The 19,212-nt window shown below is 48.7% G+C and overlaps 1 protein-coding gene across 1 annotated transcript in view; it reads right to left on the minus strand.

Moving 5' to 3' along the window:
- The window catches only part of LOC307079848 (ERC protein 2-like), a gene marked incomplete at both ends in the record, with an annotated part of 113,078 nt that overhangs the window by 46,429 nt on the left and 47,437 nt on the right, over positions 1–19,212 (minus strand). Inside the window, 3 exons of the mRNA XM_079742356.1 lie at positions 3,997–4,090; positions 11,233–11,420; positions 15,413–15,601. Of these exons, the coding sequence (XP_079598482.1) occupies positions 3,997–4,090; positions 11,233–11,420; positions 15,413–15,601 (471 nt within the window). The remainder of the gene's footprint in view (positions 1–3,996; positions 4,091–11,232; positions 11,421–15,412; positions 15,602–19,212) is intronic.

Consider the following 19,212-nt stretch of genomic DNA (forward strand, 5'->3'; position numbering starts at 1 on the left):
AAAGGATAAGTAGCAGTTTGCTCATAGCTACGAATCATTAGGCAGTCGTGAGGTCTATGAGACCTTTTTAAAACAAAAGGGTTTGCTAACTTGGATCATCAAATATCTTTCGCTTCAGCAATCTCAGCAATCTCCTGCGTCGCCACGTGCATATCAGGGGACCCCAAGCAGGGTCCTGACCACAGGGTTGGGAACCACTGGTGCAGAGTGTGTGTGGGCTCTCTTGACACCTACAGGGAGCAGGGGAAAGGGGATACTGCTCCTCACTGGATGCTGGAGCTGTGAAAGAAAACACTGGACAGAAATAACAAACCCTCCCTTCCATCTCTCTCCTCCTGCACTCTATCTGTATGTCTCTCTCTCTCTCCCTCCTCTCTCCATGCCTCTTGTTATGTCTCTCTGCCTCTGGGTATCGCTCTGACAGTGTTTCACAGTATCTCTCGGTCTGTGTCTGTGTCTCTGTCCGTCTGTCTCGCTCCCTCTCTAATTGTGTTGGAGAGGCAAAAAGCACAGGGAGATAAAGCCCATCCTGGTCTTTTTGGTTACATCGGACGAGAAAACATTGGAATGATTTAAACATTGGTTTTCTGAGAGAAGCACATGGAGAGCAAAAAAAGGATTAGGTGCGGTCAAATCCACCACACAGATAGTGAACCTATTAGCATGGTACAGTACTTAATAGCATGATACAGTAGCATTAGCATGCCATTTAGCCTCGGGTAGCTACCGTAAGTGACATATCCTAAAATGCAGGATATGCCACTGGTTGGTATGCCACTGGTATTCCCCTCATCCTGTGGTCATTAATGGCCGGCGGTTCATTGCAACGTTGATGAATTTGCAGTGGGAACTCAGGGGGGGGGCGGGGGGGCTGAAAGTGACTGGAACAACAGGGGGTCTTATCCTGGCCCCGGGGCTGAAAAAGTGCCCAGTCAGCCAGATCACTGCCCTGCGCCTGTGGCTCTTCACGTCGGCACAGCTGGAGGTGAGCGGCGGCAAACACACACACACACACACACACACACACACACACACACACACACACTGACACACTCCTATGCGTGGTGACACACGCACACACAAGAAACGCGCTCGCGATCGCACACTGGTACAGAGGCAGGCAGTGTGTGTCAGCAGTCTGGAGCTATAATTGGATGTGACAGATTGGCAGTAATTCGATGCACCAGCATCAACAAGCAGAGGTCTGACCCCGCCCCACAAAGACAGACTCCGACACACACACACACCTTCACACGCGTGTACAAACACAGTTCTCTGCTTGGGTTTCGCTCTCGAGGGTCCGGCCGTGGTAGCCCCTGTGTACGTGTGCCCGTGTGTGTGTGTGTGTGTGTGTGTGTGTGTGTGTGTGTGTGTGTGTGTGTGTGCGTGTGCATGTGCGTTTTCTGCATGTCCGTCTGCAGATCTGGTGCGAATCAGTCGGGGAGCCAAGAGAATAACACACACACACACACACACACACACACACAATTACACACACAGTTTTTCAATGGTGCAGGACAAAGAGAAACAAGAAGGGTTGATGGGGAAAAACTGAAGACAGACAGAAGGGAAGGAACAGAGGGCGAAACGGGTGCGAAGGTGATGAGAATTGCGGCTGCAGAACCAATCAGCACCTGGGTCCCCGGGGACGGCTCATTACATCGTCTGGCCCCCTCTGGTGATGGTGGGATTATAATCACTCAAATAAACGAGTGGGGAGTGAGAGAATGCACATTCCCAGCAGCTCCGGCACCTCTGATCCCATCACTTTACGCGGGCGCATACACACGCATACACACGCACACACACACAGACGTACAGACACAGACACACAAGCACACACACACGTACACAAACACACACGCACACACCGATTCAACCTTTCACTCATACTCCTTGAGACAGTTATCACCCCATCTGTCTGTCTACATGGATATCGATCTCCTTTTCTTCCATCTTTTCGTTTGCTCTGCCCTTCTTTGGTTCGGTCTTTCCGTGCATCTTTGTGCGATTCCGATTCCATTGCTTTCGGAGGAGCTTGGTGAAATGTGAATGTGCACCCGGTGTTCCTCTGGACTTCTTGAAAACCCCGAAAACGGCTCGGATGGCTTATCCAGAATGCCATATACCACGGCTCTGGCGTACGTGTGTACGCTGACGGTTTCCGAGCCCTGCTTTCCAATGAAAGCATTCCTCACGAGGGATCAAAGGAAGATCATCCCCCTTCTCCAATCTCGTCCTCGTCAGTTCACTTTTTTTTCAAACAGCTGCCGTGCACGGGGAGGGAGTGTCACAGATCGCCCACGCCACGGCTGAGCACGACCCGAAGAGGGGGAGGGGAGAGGGGAGGGGGGAGAGGGGGGGTTATAGTGGCTGGGGCGGAGGGATGAAAGTCTGGTTGGAGTCGGCGAACACTTCCGATGTGAGTTTCCTTCTGTGTTTGGGAAACGCAGCGTGGCGGCCATGGAGACGATGGAGGTGGAGAGAGAGATGCTATCGCCCCCCACCCTTGTCCCACATAAACTCAGAGAGGGGGGGGGTGTTCTGGTGTGCTGGGGGTGAGGAGGCGGGTGGATCAAGAGGAGAGATGGCTTGTTTGTGTTTTGTTTACCCTCGGAGCGTGCACTGTTCCTGATGGACTGGGAGATACGTGCAGAGAGAGACAGAGGGAGAGAGACAGAGAGGAAGAGAGAGAGGGAGAGAGGGAGAGAGGGAGAGAGAGTGAGGGATGGGGGGCTTAAGGGCAGCACTTACGCTGAGCCAGCAAAAAATAGCTGCATTCGTTCATAATAGTCTTTCTATCCATCTATCTAGCTGTCTGTCTGTCTGTCTATTAATCTATCTATATATCCATCTATCTCTCTGACTGTTTATCTTTCTATCAGTCAGTCTATGTATCTATCCATCTCTCTAAATATCCAGATGGATTCAACTTGGAAACTATTTCTCTGAGGGCTTGTTAAAAGAGAACAACCAGCTCAGGGACTGTTTGAAGAGGGAAGAGGGATGTTTTCCTTGCCAGTAAACACAGAATCATCCAAATAAGTGTAAACCCAGCGTGTGGAACGCCTTGGGGGAGGAGTGTGTGTGGGGATGGGGGGGGGGGGGCGGTGCAGCCAGGGGAGAGTAAGATAGAGAGAGAGAAAGAGCGCTCCAATCGACTTCATCTGTCCTGTGGGAAAGGGCCGGAATGGCTGCACTCCCAGCAGATTAACACCTCTGCAAAGGTCTCCAAACCCCCACCCCCACTCCAATGTCTGAAGCGCAAACATCAGGACACTCCACCCACATACACAAGTCAGGCTGACCCACACAGCGAGGACACACACGTGTCTCAGCTGGTGGACGTCGCTGTGCATCACATCACATGTGGATAACGTTTGCGCCTTTTCTCTCTCTCTCTCTCTCTCTCTCTCTCACTCACACTCTCTCTCACACTCTCTTGCTCTCTGCCGGCCCTTGAACCATTATGCCCCCCACTGCCGGCCGGCGTATGGACCTGATTTCTGTCTGACTAAACGCCCGTCTCTTCCACTTAGCGCCGGCTGGCGAGACGCACCAAGGGAGGGAAGGAGCGAAGGGTGAGCTAGTTGGGTTTGACAGAGTGGACGAAAGCTCCGGATTGGAGGAGAGAGAGAGGGGAGAAGAGAGTGACGGAGGCAGAGATAAAGGACACACTTTCTGAAATGTTGATATAGGGAAGGTGGACGGAGGAAAATAAAGATTTAAGATAAGAGAGAAAAAGGAGAAAAGGATACAAGAATCTGGAGCACAAAGGGATGAACTTGGAAACACGAAGAGGAGGAGGAGGAGGTGGAGGAGGAGGATAAAAGGCCTTTCAGTCAACCTGAACTTTATTAGTTGAGGAAGTGATGAACAGCTAAATTAAAGAACAAGGAATGCTACACATGCACACACACACACAAACACACACACACACACACACACACACACACACACACACACACACACACACACACACACACACATACTGACCTGGGATAGCGAGTGTGGATGACCGTCTGTCAGTCCATCTGTCTTCATCTCACTCGTCATCATCTGCTTTTGGACGTTTGGTGAATTGATTTGACTATGGAGAGAAAGAGAGAATGCTATGGATGACAGGAAAGGAGGAGAAAGGATACATCCATATTTCCCTGATGCACACACACACACACACACACACACACGTACACACACACAAACAGACACAAGCACACATGCACACACACACACATAATCACACACACACACACACACACACACACACACACACACACACACACACACACACACACACACACACACAGTTACACAATAAAACAAAGGTTATGTATGATAGGCATGTGTGCCTGAACAGGCAGGGAATAAGACAGACAGGTGATGTGTCTGATCTCAAACATAGAGAGATAGACAGACAGACGGACAGACAGACAGAGAGCCAGACAGGAGCTGTGTCTGGTCTCACAGACAGGCAGACTCAGACAAGACAGGGCCTGATACCTGTAGCTGAAAAGGTGTGTGTAAATCTCTCAACGACAATAACACTCACTTGCACGCGTAATGCGCTTTCACATGCACACCAACACAAGAAGACACACACACACACACGCACAAACACACACACATGCAATAAATCTGCCGTCCGTGTTGTGCATTTCTAAGGTGTTGATTACAGAGTTAACCCGTGCAGTCACCAGCTAGGACAGCTCTGTATTTACCATCACCGCCACACTAGTTATTTAGCCACACACACACACACACACATAGACATAAGTACACACACAAGCATACACACACACATGAAAGAAACCGCCACACACTTCACACATTGAGAAATCCAGCACACACCTCTCCACGCATCAACACGTGCATGTGGACTTTAAAAATGTGCTCTTTGAGCACATTTAAATTTGGCACCTATTTTTTTAGGCCAAAGAAAATGCATAGAAAGCTGACAGTGACAAATTAGTCCTTAAGAGAACCCTCCAGTCTTGTAAACAGCCATTGACCAGGCAAGCTCCACCACCCCACATTATTATTCCACAGCCGCGCCAATCTGTTGACACTGCGCCACCAGCTGCCCTGCACACGGACACATATACGCTGAGTGTGTGTATGTGTGTGTGTGTGTGTCTGTTTGTGTGTGTGTCGTTGTGTGTGTGTCTTTGTGTCTGAGAGTCTTTAGACAGTTTGAGGGATAAATTCTCCATAGCATAACCTGCTCGCATTAAATTCACCCTTCAGTAATTTAATTCCATTAAAAGTCCATTGGGGATTTGAAACATCTTTGTGCACACAGGATGCGGACTGGTGTGTAGCACATGGAGGTATTATGAAAATATGCATAGGGAAAATAAATATGTTCAAAATAAACTAACACAAACAAATCCCTCAAAGGAGCAATACCATCCGCATCGGTAACCGGAAAAACATTTCCAGTTTGAGCTTTACTTTGTATCAAAGTTTGCGTGTGTGTGTTTGTATATATTTGTGTGTGTGTGTGTGTGTGTGTGTGTGTGTGTGTGTGTGAGTGTGTGTGTGTGTGTGTGTGTGTGTGTGTTAGTTTGCGCACATGCACGTACGTGTGTGTGTCGAGGCCTGTTTGTATAAGCCGAGAAGCAGGCCTGTGGAGTGTCACCTTGCAATGCGGGCATATCAGCTATCAGACATAAATGCTACTGGTAGTGTACTGCAGGTGTATGGGGCTTGGACATCAGATTTCACCATTGGATTTTTTATTGGCGATACTGCCATTGTGAAAGGACCCAAGAGAGTTGAAATACTGTAAAATCCTAAATAAACGTGAATGTACCATAACCTGGGCTTATCAAAACCTTGTTTTGTCATGTGTCACGTAAAACTTACTTTGCCAGTTTCAAACGTAATGATGTATTCACATAATGAAAAAACATTTCCTGATTAATAACTAAACAATAACAAAAAGCATAACAACCAACACACCATCCAAATGCGCCTGTGCCTCTAAAATGGAGGCGGTCCTTGCGATGTGACAGTGATGTACGAGCCCTATAAACCAGTGGGCTGCTGGCGACTCTGAGGGCTGTAGGGTCGACAGGGAACCTCCGCCGGGGCAAATCCTCCAAACGGAAAAGTATGACTCGAAATGTAAAAGAAACGCTGTTACTTGGTTAGTGTACGAGGCTAATCAGTCATCTTATTCAAGTGAAATACTGTTAGCACACACGGCTAATTCATCATCTTAGAGATATAATAGACATATTCATGGAGACAAAATTGTAAGGTTCATAATCATGGAGACAAATAGTTCTTTGTTAATGTAATGATTTGTCTTAAGAACCACAAATGGGAATAAAGGGTGAGGGTTCATTAACACAACCAAACCAGTCTCTTCTCATATTCCCTGCAAGACCCTGAACCTTGACCCTGCCTTCATCATTCTCCCCCTTCATCTGGTTAATTAGTCATCAGTGGCTTTAGCTGTACTTTGTCATAAAGAACTCCCTTTTTGCATCACTCCTCATGTCCTTCATAGACCGGCTCTCTTTTTGATCAATACCAGACATAAACAAAGCCCTTCGGGTGACTAAGGTATCAAGACGCGAGGGAGAAAAGTTACAGTTGCATCATCTGAAGGATTCAACAAAGAATACAAAAAAACCTGTGGATCGGTGGGGTCAGATTGAGGCCTTATCGTGGCCCTGCTGGGAGGAGCAGAGAGGAACCTCCAAACAGAGCCAGACTGATTACATCTGACCAACGCTTAGACGGGAATCGGACGTCTCATATCCTAAAACAAATACCGTTGGCCCCTGCGTTTTGAGGAGGGCTCGGGGAATGTGTGTGGGGCGTGCGTGCGGGTGCAGCTATACTGAAGGGATCAGATGAATCAGACGTTCTGCGTTGTATGTGCTTTAGTGATTTGGGGTATCAAACAATGGGTGCATTGAACTCCCGGCGTAGTAACAGGTGTGATCCGTCTCCTGAACTACCGCAGAGGGGTGACACACGCAGGAAACCACTTCAAACATCACGGATGCTGAGTTTGGAGCTAGCAAATATCGTAGCCTTCAGGAAGGACTTGCAGAGCCATTAAGAAGTGAACTTTAAAAAAAAGAAACAAGTATTGTAATAAATATTAAAGATGGTTGTAGCCTGGATTGTTCATTCATACAGCACTATGTTAGTGAACTCTGCTATGTTTGTGAGCTATTAATAAATAATAGTTATTTATTATCAGCATGTGTTAAATTACTAAAACACATGAATTGACCCCCTCCCCCACACACACACACACACAGACACACACACACACACACACACACACACACACACACACACACCCCACACACACACACTTTATCAGGGAACTTTTGAATCCCCATGGACGTCATTGAAAGCTTGACACTAACCCCTAAACAATTACTTTATGTTGGGGAATAGAACGAGAAAACATGGAAGCTGAGTTTTCACTCAGAAAATGAAAGCACAGACCCAATCCTATTTTTATTCACCATTTACTAGTTTGTTGAAAAAAACATAGAATTGTTTCAAATCCTACTGTTAAACCAATTTCGGTGAATGTTCAAAATGTGTGCTTGCCATTGAAATGTGTATGTGATCTTTCCATACAGCTATTCAATGTTCTATGTTCACCTGTCTATATCCATATCCCAATACCTCAGCATTCAGATTTGCGTGTGGTTGTCAGACACAGCAATTAAAGATGTTCCTCTGCCTCCCCATTAGCTGTTCCTGATGACCCTACTCAAAGGTTGCGCTTCAACTGCTAAAACGACAAGCAAGCAAACAAACAAGACAGCGCGTGTGACGGGCCGATTTAACCGCTGACATGAAGGGATCATTACGAGTTCCGTCGCGGTTAAACGGTTTGTCAGGAAGCCTCCATGCAAACCGGGTGGAAGGTATTTATTAATGTGACCTGTTTGGCCGCATGTACCGTGATGGCGCTTGCCTCAAGTTAACTCTGTTCCAGCTGGCCCGCTCCGTCTCCCCGTCTGTTTCCTCATCATCTGCGCTCTCTCTCTCCCTCTCTCCCCTCTCTCTCTCTCTCTCTCCCTCTCTCTCTCTCTCTCTCTCTCCCTCTCTCTCTCTCTCTCTCTCTCTCTCTCCCTCTCTCTCTCTCCCTCTCTCCCCTCTCTCTCTCCCCTCTCTCTCTCTCTTTCTCTCTCTCCCTCTCTCTCTCTCTCTCTCTCTCTCTCTCTCTCTCTCTCTCTCTCTCCCTCCCTCCTTGCCGAGCCGTAGAGCGGTTAACAAGCCATCCGATGTTCCTCCAACAGGACAGCTCTCCAACCTCTGTCCAGAGACATAACACATCGCACATTTATCACAGACACACACACACGCAAGACAACACATATATCTCCCGTCCCGCATGGAGAAATACGATCTTGTGAAAAGGTGAGTAAATGCATACTTGCATACACACACACACACACACACACACACACTCACACACACACAAACCCCTGCAATAAACACAGTCTGCCGTAAACGCGATGCTGACAGTTCGCTAACGACACAAGACCAGATCCGTCCGACCAGAGGCACCATCAACTCCCGACGGTGTCATTATAAAGCAACTTTAATTTCCTTTTCCTTTCCTTCTACGATTACTCACCAGCACACAGTAGCACCTCATGTCAGATAGTACACCTGGTCCTCTTGTGTTGACCCCCTGACCCTCATGTGACCTGTGACCTAGTGTTTGCCTGCCAGCAGGGAGGGCTCAGACTGATAAACTTGGGACAGGCTGGCGGTGATGAGACAGAGGCCTCAGCGAGATGAAGCATCTGGAGCACGAGAGGCCCATCTCCTGTGGGTGCCAAGCGCTTATGTCATGCAACCCCAGGGATCTATAGACACACACAGCAACGGTCCCTGAACAACCAGACCAGGACACACACACACACACACAGATACACAACCATGCAGATAGTGAAGCACACATACAGACACACACACACACACACACACACACACACACCTACACACACACACACACACACACACACACACACACACACACACACACAAACACAGCTACAACATACATCATGGACATTCTACCACACCACACATACACACACACACACACACACACACACACACACACACACACACACACACACACAAACACAACTACAAACACACACCTACACCAGCACACACACACACACACAAACACACACAAACACACCATCCCCGGTGAGCTCTTGTACCCATTCCTTTCCCACAGAGATTGAGTCAGCATGCATTTTTCCACGGCAGACTGGAGACTCTGTAAAACGGGTAATGAATGAGACAGGAAACCATGTTTGGCCCGGCACATTCAGCCCATCCACATCCATTCTACGCCAGCGACGGCTGCAGCAAGGGCTTAACACACCTGATGGGGCCTATAGCTTCCAGGGAATAGTTCTTCTTTCACACACACACACGAACACACACACACACACACACACACACACACACACACACACACACACACACACAGACACACACACACGCACTCAAACACACACATGCATTACTTCTCGCCTCTCAGCGGGCAGTAATCCCCTGCCGAGAATCTATCCATTTCCACTTTGCTCGCATTCAAACTTTCTCACACATACACACACCAAACATACACACAGGCACAAATACATACACAGGCCCACACAGGCCCAAATACACACACACAACATGCACTGACAAAATGGGATTCTTTATTCTAAAGTTTACAATGTGTTTATAAATCATGACACAGACACACAAACATAAATACTATCAAAAAGCATATCAATATATATATATATATATATATATTTATAAATACACGCACGCACGCACGCACACACACACACACACACGCACGCACGCACGCACGCACGCACGCACGCACGCACGCACACACACACACACACACACACACACACACACACACACACACACACACACACACACACACACACACACAAGCACATTTCCGTCTTGGCACTAAACAACTGCTAATTTGGGTACACACACATATACACACACACACCACACACTGTGCCAATCCATAAATCAGATGATAATTGGGTAGCAGTATTCCAGTAATAAACAGAGCAGTATAAACAGTCAGTGTCACTCAGCCTGGCCTCAATACTCTCCCTCCAACTGGCACACCTCCGGCTGACTGACTGGCTTGCACTCAAAAACATACAAATAAACAGACACACACACACACACAGACACACAGACACACAACCATTAAGGCAAATATGTCTTACACAACAACACGAGCGGTTCACACATGGAACTGTACGGGTGTGTTTTAACAGAGAGAAGCAAATGAAAAACATGTGCACACCATTGCATGCGTGTACGCTGGCGTGTGCACACAGACACACACTGGAGGCACAAACATCGACTGATGATAGGGCTAGGATGATGTACACGTACACAAGTGAACCCCCCTCCCCCCAGAACCTACCTCCTCCCACGGACCACCATCCTCATAGCACCCTATAAATCTCCCGTTGTATGACCCAGAAAATATTTAATCTGTCTGTTTGTTGTGCAGCGATGCCGGGAAGAGGGAGGCGGTAATTGTGTGTGATAACCCTCCCACAGGGACCGCTCAAATCAAGGGTTGGTGCGGGTGGCAGGCCAAAACACCTATAGCCTTTTCTCACGTTTAACCGCCAGAAACACTTTAAAAGCCCACTGAGAGCAAACAGTCCCAGTGTGAGGTTAAGATGACGACGGTGGAATGGCTGCGAGTGAACGTGGATGGGAGACACACACACTATAGCTACTCACCCAGGTCTGGAGACACACACACACAGAAAAATAAATAACCAAAAAGGGGGGGGGGGGGGGGGTTGGGGTTGGGGAAAAACAACATTTATGTGATAAATTGTTTAATTGCACGGTTATAAAAAACAACACTATATACAAAGTGCCCAGTGTGTACTTAAACGGTATGAATAGATCAGACGGAAAGCATGACGGCATGGAAGTGGTCTCAAGTGCTGGGAGGACAGGGGTTAGACGGTTATGTTTTTGTGGATTACTCTTTTATAAATAAAGCGCTGGCGAGATGAATCCAGATCATGCCAGGTTCAAGCGTGGCTTGTACAGTCCCTGGGATTAACTGTCGGATGTGCACGCGGCGTTGTGCGTCGGGCTTGCGTCGCACACACACACACACACACACACACACCGAACACACACACACACACACACACACAGGGTGTTCACCTCTCTAGTTCGGAGATCTTCCTGTCCCTGTTGGATCTGTCCCCCTCGGCGTCCTGCAGAGCTCCCATGAGCCTCTCCACCTCCGCCTTGGACTGGCCTGACTCCTCTCGGTAGCGGGCCACTTCCTGCTCCAGGAGTCGCAGGCGGTCCGCGATGTCCGGGCACTTCCTGTTTGCGTCGTCTGCAATCTGTTGGGGGTAGTGTAGTGAGTTAGGAAGGTTGACCAACTGGTCAACAGGGTCAGTGGAATGATGCTGGGTGTTTGTGATGTGATGTAGGGGGGGGGGGGGGTGACTGTTTCCGGGGTCCTACCTTGAGGTCCACTACCTGTGGCGTCCCCTCCGCCTTTATCAGAGCCTGGAAGACACACACACACACACACACACACACACACACAGATAATCCAGCGTTGAGAAGGGATCGTGTGCAAGTGAGTCTCGGCATGAAACAAACAAGCGCACGGGGGGTAAGACATCTGAAACGCTGTGGGTGCCCTCCCTGGAGGAGGGGGTCGAGAGGTGTGTGTGTGTGTGTGTGGGGGGTTAAACCGATCCAGAATCTGTGGTTAAGGGCATCGTTTAGCTGGAGGAGAACCAATCAGTGCTCATCCCTTCATCCCTCTCCATGCGTCTCGCTCTCTGCTTGTTTCCCCGGGGCAGCAGTCAGTCACTCAGGGTTGAGTGCTGAGCAGTGATCAGCGTGACATCACCCCCTCCTCGCACCGCTTGCCAAGGGTTTCATCAGCCTGCCAACATCTCTATACGTTTAACGTTTTCTCTGTTAAGTGAAGTGTTAGGGGGGAGGGGGAAAGAGCGACGGCGCTACAGTGATGACATTGTTCCTTTGAAGAAATATTTATCCTAGAGGATGTTTGGTAACCTCAAATGATCTCTGACTCTCTCTCTCTCTCTCTCTCTCTCTCTCTCTCTCTCTCTCTCTCTTCCTCCCTCTCCTTCCCTCCCTCAGTGAGTCTAGCTGCGTCTGTCTCTGGGTCTTTACCTCAAGGTAAAGATTGTTTGGCCTGTTGAGACAGAGGAGGCTCATTGAAACATCATCAGGTACGAAACGGGATGACACACACACACACACACACACACACACACACACATTCATTTAAAGACAGCCTGACATCAGTCTGGGAGAGCACATGTTGTTGTTATTTAGGTGGTTCTTACCAGACTTAAAGAGAGAATCAGCATCGCACCCCAATAGGAACTTTGCCTTTCAATCCCAGCTAAAAAAAGCGGAAAAAAACTATTGCACCAGCCAGTCCCCTCCATCTACGAGACACACGGGCAAACATGGGGCACAACCCACGTGAACAAGATGATTTGTTTCTGTGTCATGTGTTGATTGTTAGCTTTGTCCTAGTCAGGATGGTATGTAATCTATAGAATACAGTTTAATGTTCAACATCGAAGGATATAGTACATATAAATCTATATTAATAACTATGTCTCACAATGACACTCGAGTCCTTGTGTATATTTGTGTGTGTTTGTGGGTGTGACTGTACACAGGTGTCTGTAAATCAACCAGGAAATGATAGTTCCAAAGAATGGCGCAACGTTTTCAGAGAATTAAGTGCTCTGTTCCCTCGAAACCCCCCCCTTGCATCCAACCCACCCACACACACACACACATCAAGCCCCATCTCATCCAGCCCAAAACACATTAGCTCTAAGTGGAGCCGAGTTTGTTTTGCTGTTCCAGTGGAGGAGCTCAGGACAGGACCCGGTATGGGAGAGCAGTGGTTCTGACTGGGATTTGCGATATTATGACAGCAAGGGAACGGCCTGCAGGGATACAGTTACATATATGGTCACTAAAACGACCAACGCCATCATTCCTGGAACATTGCTCTTAAAGTGTAAATATCGCAAATTAGTTAAATATGTGTGGCTACTTGGGGGATATTCAACCGCTGGTCAGATGCTAGACCGACGACCCACGGACAATTATGATGGGATGGGGGCGCGATTGCGGTGTGACGTAGATCGTTATGACCAAGGGAAAAAAAAATCCAAGAATATAATTTGTCATAAGGACGCCGATTTATGACCCCACCATGAACTTGTTCGGTCTCTTCTATCGCTCTCTCTCTTGCTCCCTCTTCCTCTCTCTCTCTCTCTCCCTACTGCCTCAGACTTGACCTCATCACAGGTTGACTCATCTTTAATTATTTATCGGATTTAACCTCTGGATTTCCCGCATCATTTTAAGAACCGTCTTATTTACACACACGTCCCTTATGTATACACGCGGAAACTCTGCCGTCCAAACAGCCAAAACAAACGGCGGCTGGGAGGAGATGGACGACGATAACAGGATACACAAGTCTTAGTGCTTAATACCTCCGTCTGAAGTGCAGCAATCGCATCCTGTTACGTGGCGACACACACCGCCCCGACCCCCACCTCCCCCCAACCCCCACACCCTCCGTCACCCGTTCTCCGTCCCCCTGTTAATGGGGCCGGCCGTCTTTGAAGAGGCAGGTCTGAGTGCTCTGCGGGGCGGAAGGCTGTCTTTATTGACGCGGTGAATCAACAACACAGCGTTTGATCGGGGCCGGGGGGGGTCATGGCTGAGGACGCCGTGCGGCCGGCGTCACACAGCTGAGGAATGACTATCAAAAGCCCGGCTGAGTCCACCGTACGGTCCACCCCCCCCCCCCCCCCCCCCCCCCCATTCATTCTCCGCCCGATTGGTCAGGAATGCTCATGACTAACAGGAGGCTGAGTCCGTCGGTCCATGAGATGGACCATCAGTGGAGGAACAGGTTAGAACCAGATCCTGTCACACACTCGCTTAGTTTTTTCATGCAGACTCTGTGCGTGTTTGTGTGTGTGCGACTGTATGTTAGTGTGTGACTGTGCGTGTGAGTGACTGTGCAAGTGTGTGTGTGTGTGTGTGTGTGTGTGTGTGTGTGTGTGTGTGTGTGCGTGCAGTGTGTGGGAGGTCGTGCTGATCTGAGTTTAATCTAAGGCGGTTTGTCAGCTCACCTCTGACCCAGTGGGCATTAGACCCCCACAAAGTCACACACACACACACGCACACACACACACACACAAGCGCACAAACAAACACAAGCGCAATCACACATACACACACACACAAACACACACACACACACACACATGTTGCGAATTTAAACGCGTAATCACAGAAAACGATAATGCAGACATATTCACTCACACAAACTAGAACTTAAACTGAAACTTCTTCTCAACAATTACATAACGGCTCGGCCGGCCGCCAAACACAAGGAGCGGCGCGGTTATGGCAACCCTTCTGATGAAGAACGGACCTGCCCGCTGCAGAGGGCATGGAGCTGCTCTGCCTTTGATGAGGCGCCGTGGCAACCCTCAACCCGATCTCATTTCTCAGGAGGAGACGTGTGTGTGTGTGCTTTTTCAGGAAAATAAAAAAAGACATCTACCTAAATTCTGGGAGGGCAAATGTCTGCCCTGGCTTGTAGAAAGAGAGAGAGAGAGAGAGAGAGAGAGAGAGAGAGAGAGAGAGAGGGACAGAGGCAGAGACAGAGAGAGAAAGAGAGAGCGAGAGCGAGTGAATTGTCCAACCTTCACACATTGCTCTTTCTCTCTCGCCTCCGCTGCTGATGTTCCTTGTGTGAGGACGGGGTGCAGAGAGCCCATTACAACCCAGCTACACTTCCCCCTGCAGCTGAATTCTTGTAATTCTTTTTGCACAATAAAAAAAAGAAGTAATTATAAAGTGTGCAAATGTTGTGTTGATGTTCTCTGCGGTCTAAGGATTTAAGGAAAGACGCACTTTGGGTTTTTATTTTGATGATGGCTGTGAATATATGTTCGGGGTTAGGGCTTATTTTAAGTTCTGGGAACACGCAGTGCGGTCTGCTCTGATGTGAAGGGAGATGAGATATTGATGACTGTGTTTACACACACAGACCACAGTGTGTGCCACACACCTTTTTCCTGAAAGCGCGTGCTTTGGTGCCTGTGTGTGCGTGTGTGTGTGTGTGTTTGTGTTCGTTATTTTCAGATGGAGAATCGTACACCGTTCGTAAACACTCACATACATGCACACACAGGTGAGCAAACACACAGACACAAACACCCACACACACATAAGCGAAAAGACAGACTCAGCGTCATTTCTACGTCCCTCCTGTCTGCTCTGCCCACCCACCCGTACTGACCTCTGCTTCGGGCCTCTGAACAGGGGTCTGGCTGGGGGCGGCGGCCGGGCCCTGGGTCAGGTTCTGGGGCTGGATGGCGAACACCCGCTCCTTCAGCTCCCGGTTCTCCCTCCTCAAGAGCTCCACGTCCTCCAGCCGAGCACGCTCCTCCCGGTCCCGCTGTTCCCGCAGGGCCTGGATCACACGCTCCTGGGAGAGAGAGAGAGAGGGAGAGGGAGCGAGAGAGAGAGAGAGAGAGAGAGAGAGAGAGAGAGAGAGAGAGAGAGAGAGAGAGAGAGAGAGAAGGGGAGAGAGAGAGAGAAGGGGAGAGAGAGAGAGAGAGAGAAGGGGAGAGAGAGAGGGAGAGGGAGCGAGAGAGAGAGAGAGAGAAGGGGAGAACGAGAGAAGGGGAGAGAGAGAGAGAGAGAGAGAAGGGGAGAGAGAGAGAGTGAAGGGGAGAGAGAGAGAGCGAAGGGGAGAGAGAGAGAGAGAGAGAGAGAGAGAGAGAGAGAGAGAAGGGGAGAGAGAGAGAGAGAGAGAGAGAAGGGGAGAGAGAGAAGGGGAAAGAGAGAGAGAGAGAGAGAGAGAGAGAGAGGGAGAGAGAGAGAGAAGGGGAGAGAGAGAGAAGGGGAAAGAGAGAGAGCGAGAGAGAGAGAGAGAGGGAGAGAGGGAGAGCGAGAGAGAGAGAGACCGGGGAAATAAACAGAGAAAAAAAAACAGGTGTCAGTAGCGATCGTTTCATTGAGCAGTAATGGTGAAACGTTGTTCTGTTGTGGTGGTGGCCTGTCCAGCCGATTCGGGACGGGATATTGCAAACGGATGGGACATTTGTCGTTTCACATGAAACTTTAACGACAACAATATGTTATCAAACATATTGCGGTTATCCCTCTCTCCAACCAGTGTTTACGGACCATTAATAACCAGGCCTCTTCATCTGATCCTAGTTTATCAGCGTATCTGTCATTTCTTGTTGAAACACAGGGCAATACGTTTTTATTTACTTCCAAGACGCTGTGTTAGAAGTTACAATTAAAAGCAGGAGTCATACATGTGACCAAGCGCTACAAATCTTCTCCTCTCCCTTCCCTTGACTAAATATTGTAGACAGCAGAATGCCTTTGAAACTGAATAATGACTTTATAAAATAGGGCGGGCATGTCATTGAGGTCGCCGTCAGGAAGAGAGGCACCGAGAAATACTAGGAAACGGGATGAAGGAGATAAATTAAAGAAATAAGAGAGAGAGAGAGAGAGAGAGAGAGAGAGAGAGAGAGAGAGAGAGAGAGAGAGAAATGGAGCGAGAGAGAGGGAGAGCAAAAAAGGGAGGGAGAGAAAAAAAGGGAGAGAGAGAGAGAGAGAGAGAGAGAGAGAGAGAGAGCGGGAGTCAGAGAGAGCGAGAGAGAGAAAAATGGAGCGAGAGAGAGAGGGAGAGGGAGGGAGAGTGAAAAAGGGAGAGAGAGAGAGAGAGCGAGAGAGAGAGAGGAGGAGCAGGAGAGTAGATCATCTGCTAATAACTCCTACCAGATAAAAGGGGCTGGGCATGTTTGTGTCATCATCCAGACGGTGGGACGGAGGGCCCCTGGGAGCCTAGGTGTTCACCATGGGGGGTGAAGGGGCATGGGAGGCCCATCTTTAACTAGATATATCTATACGTGCAGATGGGTGTGCCAGTGTGTGTGGGTAAGAGTGTGTTTGTGTGTGAAGCCATGGCGGGCCAAAGTGATCACCCAGGTGTTTATACAGATGTTGATTTAGGCTTGCAGCGCGGCTAAGGCAGCCAGCCTTTTTTTTTATGTGGCATCCCTGTACGTGATTGGCAGCACGAAACCTCTGGGCAATCAGGCCAATACTCAGACTCCCATCTAGGGCTGGCACCCACCGTGCGGTATGGGGCGAGAGAGAGAGGATAGAGAGTGAGAGAGATAGAGAGAGAGAGAGAGAGAGAGAGAGGGGGGAGAGAGGGAGAGAGAGAGAGAGAGCGGATAGAGAGAGAGTGGATAGAGAGAGAGAGAGAGAGAGAGAGAGAGAGAGAGAGAGAGTCTTAACGATACCACACAGCTAATAGACCCTGTGTGCTTTTCCCACACGAAGAAAAAACACATCTGAGATTTGGAGGTTGGGATTCAGGGAGAGAGACCTGGACGTGATCATAAAAACCTGTCTCTACAAGGCTTGGGGGAGTAGGGCAGAGTTGCGTAAACAAACACACACCCACACACACACACACACACAGAGACACACACACACACACACACAGGGCCTGGCAGGGGCACAGTGCCTGGCTGTGCTAATTAGAACCACAGCATTGTGGCTGAGGCTGGCTCCGAGTGCACGTTAGTGACAGGGTGTGTGATTAGCAACACACACACACTGGGGCTCTCGTAAACACATTACACACACGCCCTACGTTGACCACAGCGTCTGAACTGCTCCCCAGCACCCTCCTCATCACAGATGAATTATGGGTAGGCCACATTAGAAGTGGTTGACGTTATCCGTAAGAGAGAACGGGCCGGGTTGAAGGAGAAATAGCTATTGGCCGTTCATTATGCATTTATTCCGTTCATTTCAGCATCCGGGAGATAGAAAAACAAACGCGGGGCATAAAAACAAGCCGTTAAATGGTGAGTGTTGTGTGTACTCTGGGGTTTGACTTATACGCATTGATTTCTACGTGGCGTAAACATCTCTTGATTGAACGGATCCATATGTGGCCGTTCAAGTCAAAAGCACCAACGATGCAGCACTGCAAGGCGACAACACAATCTAAAGGGTCAAACAGGGGGGAGGGGAGGGAACGACATGCAGCCAGCTGATCCCCAGACCTACTCGGCAGTGACATCAGCTTTCCTGACATCAAGGGACCTGATGTCACCGCCGGACGCGAATTTCAGTCCACTTCACTTCAGAAGTGGACGTTTACACTCCCCAGAGAACACGTAATCCGTGTGTCACACAGTAAGAAAAGACACAAACAAACAAAGCACAGGTGTGCGTGTATACACTTGTGTACCCTCCCATACAGCGTAACACATTGGCAGCCGCCTTTCTCTTCTCTTTTTTGTCTATTGCAGCACAGCTGGCCATCCACATCTGCCCTGTTTGTGATGTCTTGTTTTACTGTTAACTGTCAACGAGCAGCGATTTCAACGCCGATATAGCTGACAGACGTGTCAGCGAGCAACAAGGTTCAGGCCTCCAGCCATAACAAATGTGTGTTGGCAACCAGCGTCATGTTTAGTAAAAAATGGAAAGCAGAGCTGATATTAATCGCTTCACGAAACATTACGTGACGTCATAGCACCAGTTCACATGGGGTCTGGCACTGGAAAAGACCCACCAGCGATATGTCTATTCTGTTATAGAAGTGGTGTCATAAAACAATCGCATTACTCTAATCTCATTAAGTCTTGAGCTTACCCGTGCATACCACTGATGTGCGTAGACAGCAATAGAGAAAAAATCCCCCAAAAAAGGATTCCACCGATTGTGAATGAGCAATGTTCTCCACAATACCCCCAAAAGTGACTTATTCAATTAAAAGAATTCCCCCTCAAAAAATCCAACACATTTTAATAGCATAAACATCCCACATAAAATACCGCACAAATTACATGGGGAAAAAAAACAAGGTTTGCCGTGGTCTAGGAAGTGATTAAGCCCTTTTTAGTGTTTTAGTGTGGCGAGCGGCTCAATGGGTGAGCACTGAGGTGAGGCCTTATGGAGAACAGCTGCGAGCCCTTGCACATGCCAGAGTACAACAAACAGTTGATGTTTACAACCAATATCCAGAACATCCACTCGTACGGCGAGCCAAGA

This window comes from Pollachius pollachius (genome assembly GCF_949987615.1).
Source record: "Pollachius pollachius genome assembly, chromosome: 8".
NCBI classification, from domain to species: Eukaryota; Metazoa; Chordata; class Actinopteri; order Gadiformes; family Gadidae; genus Pollachius; species Pollachius pollachius.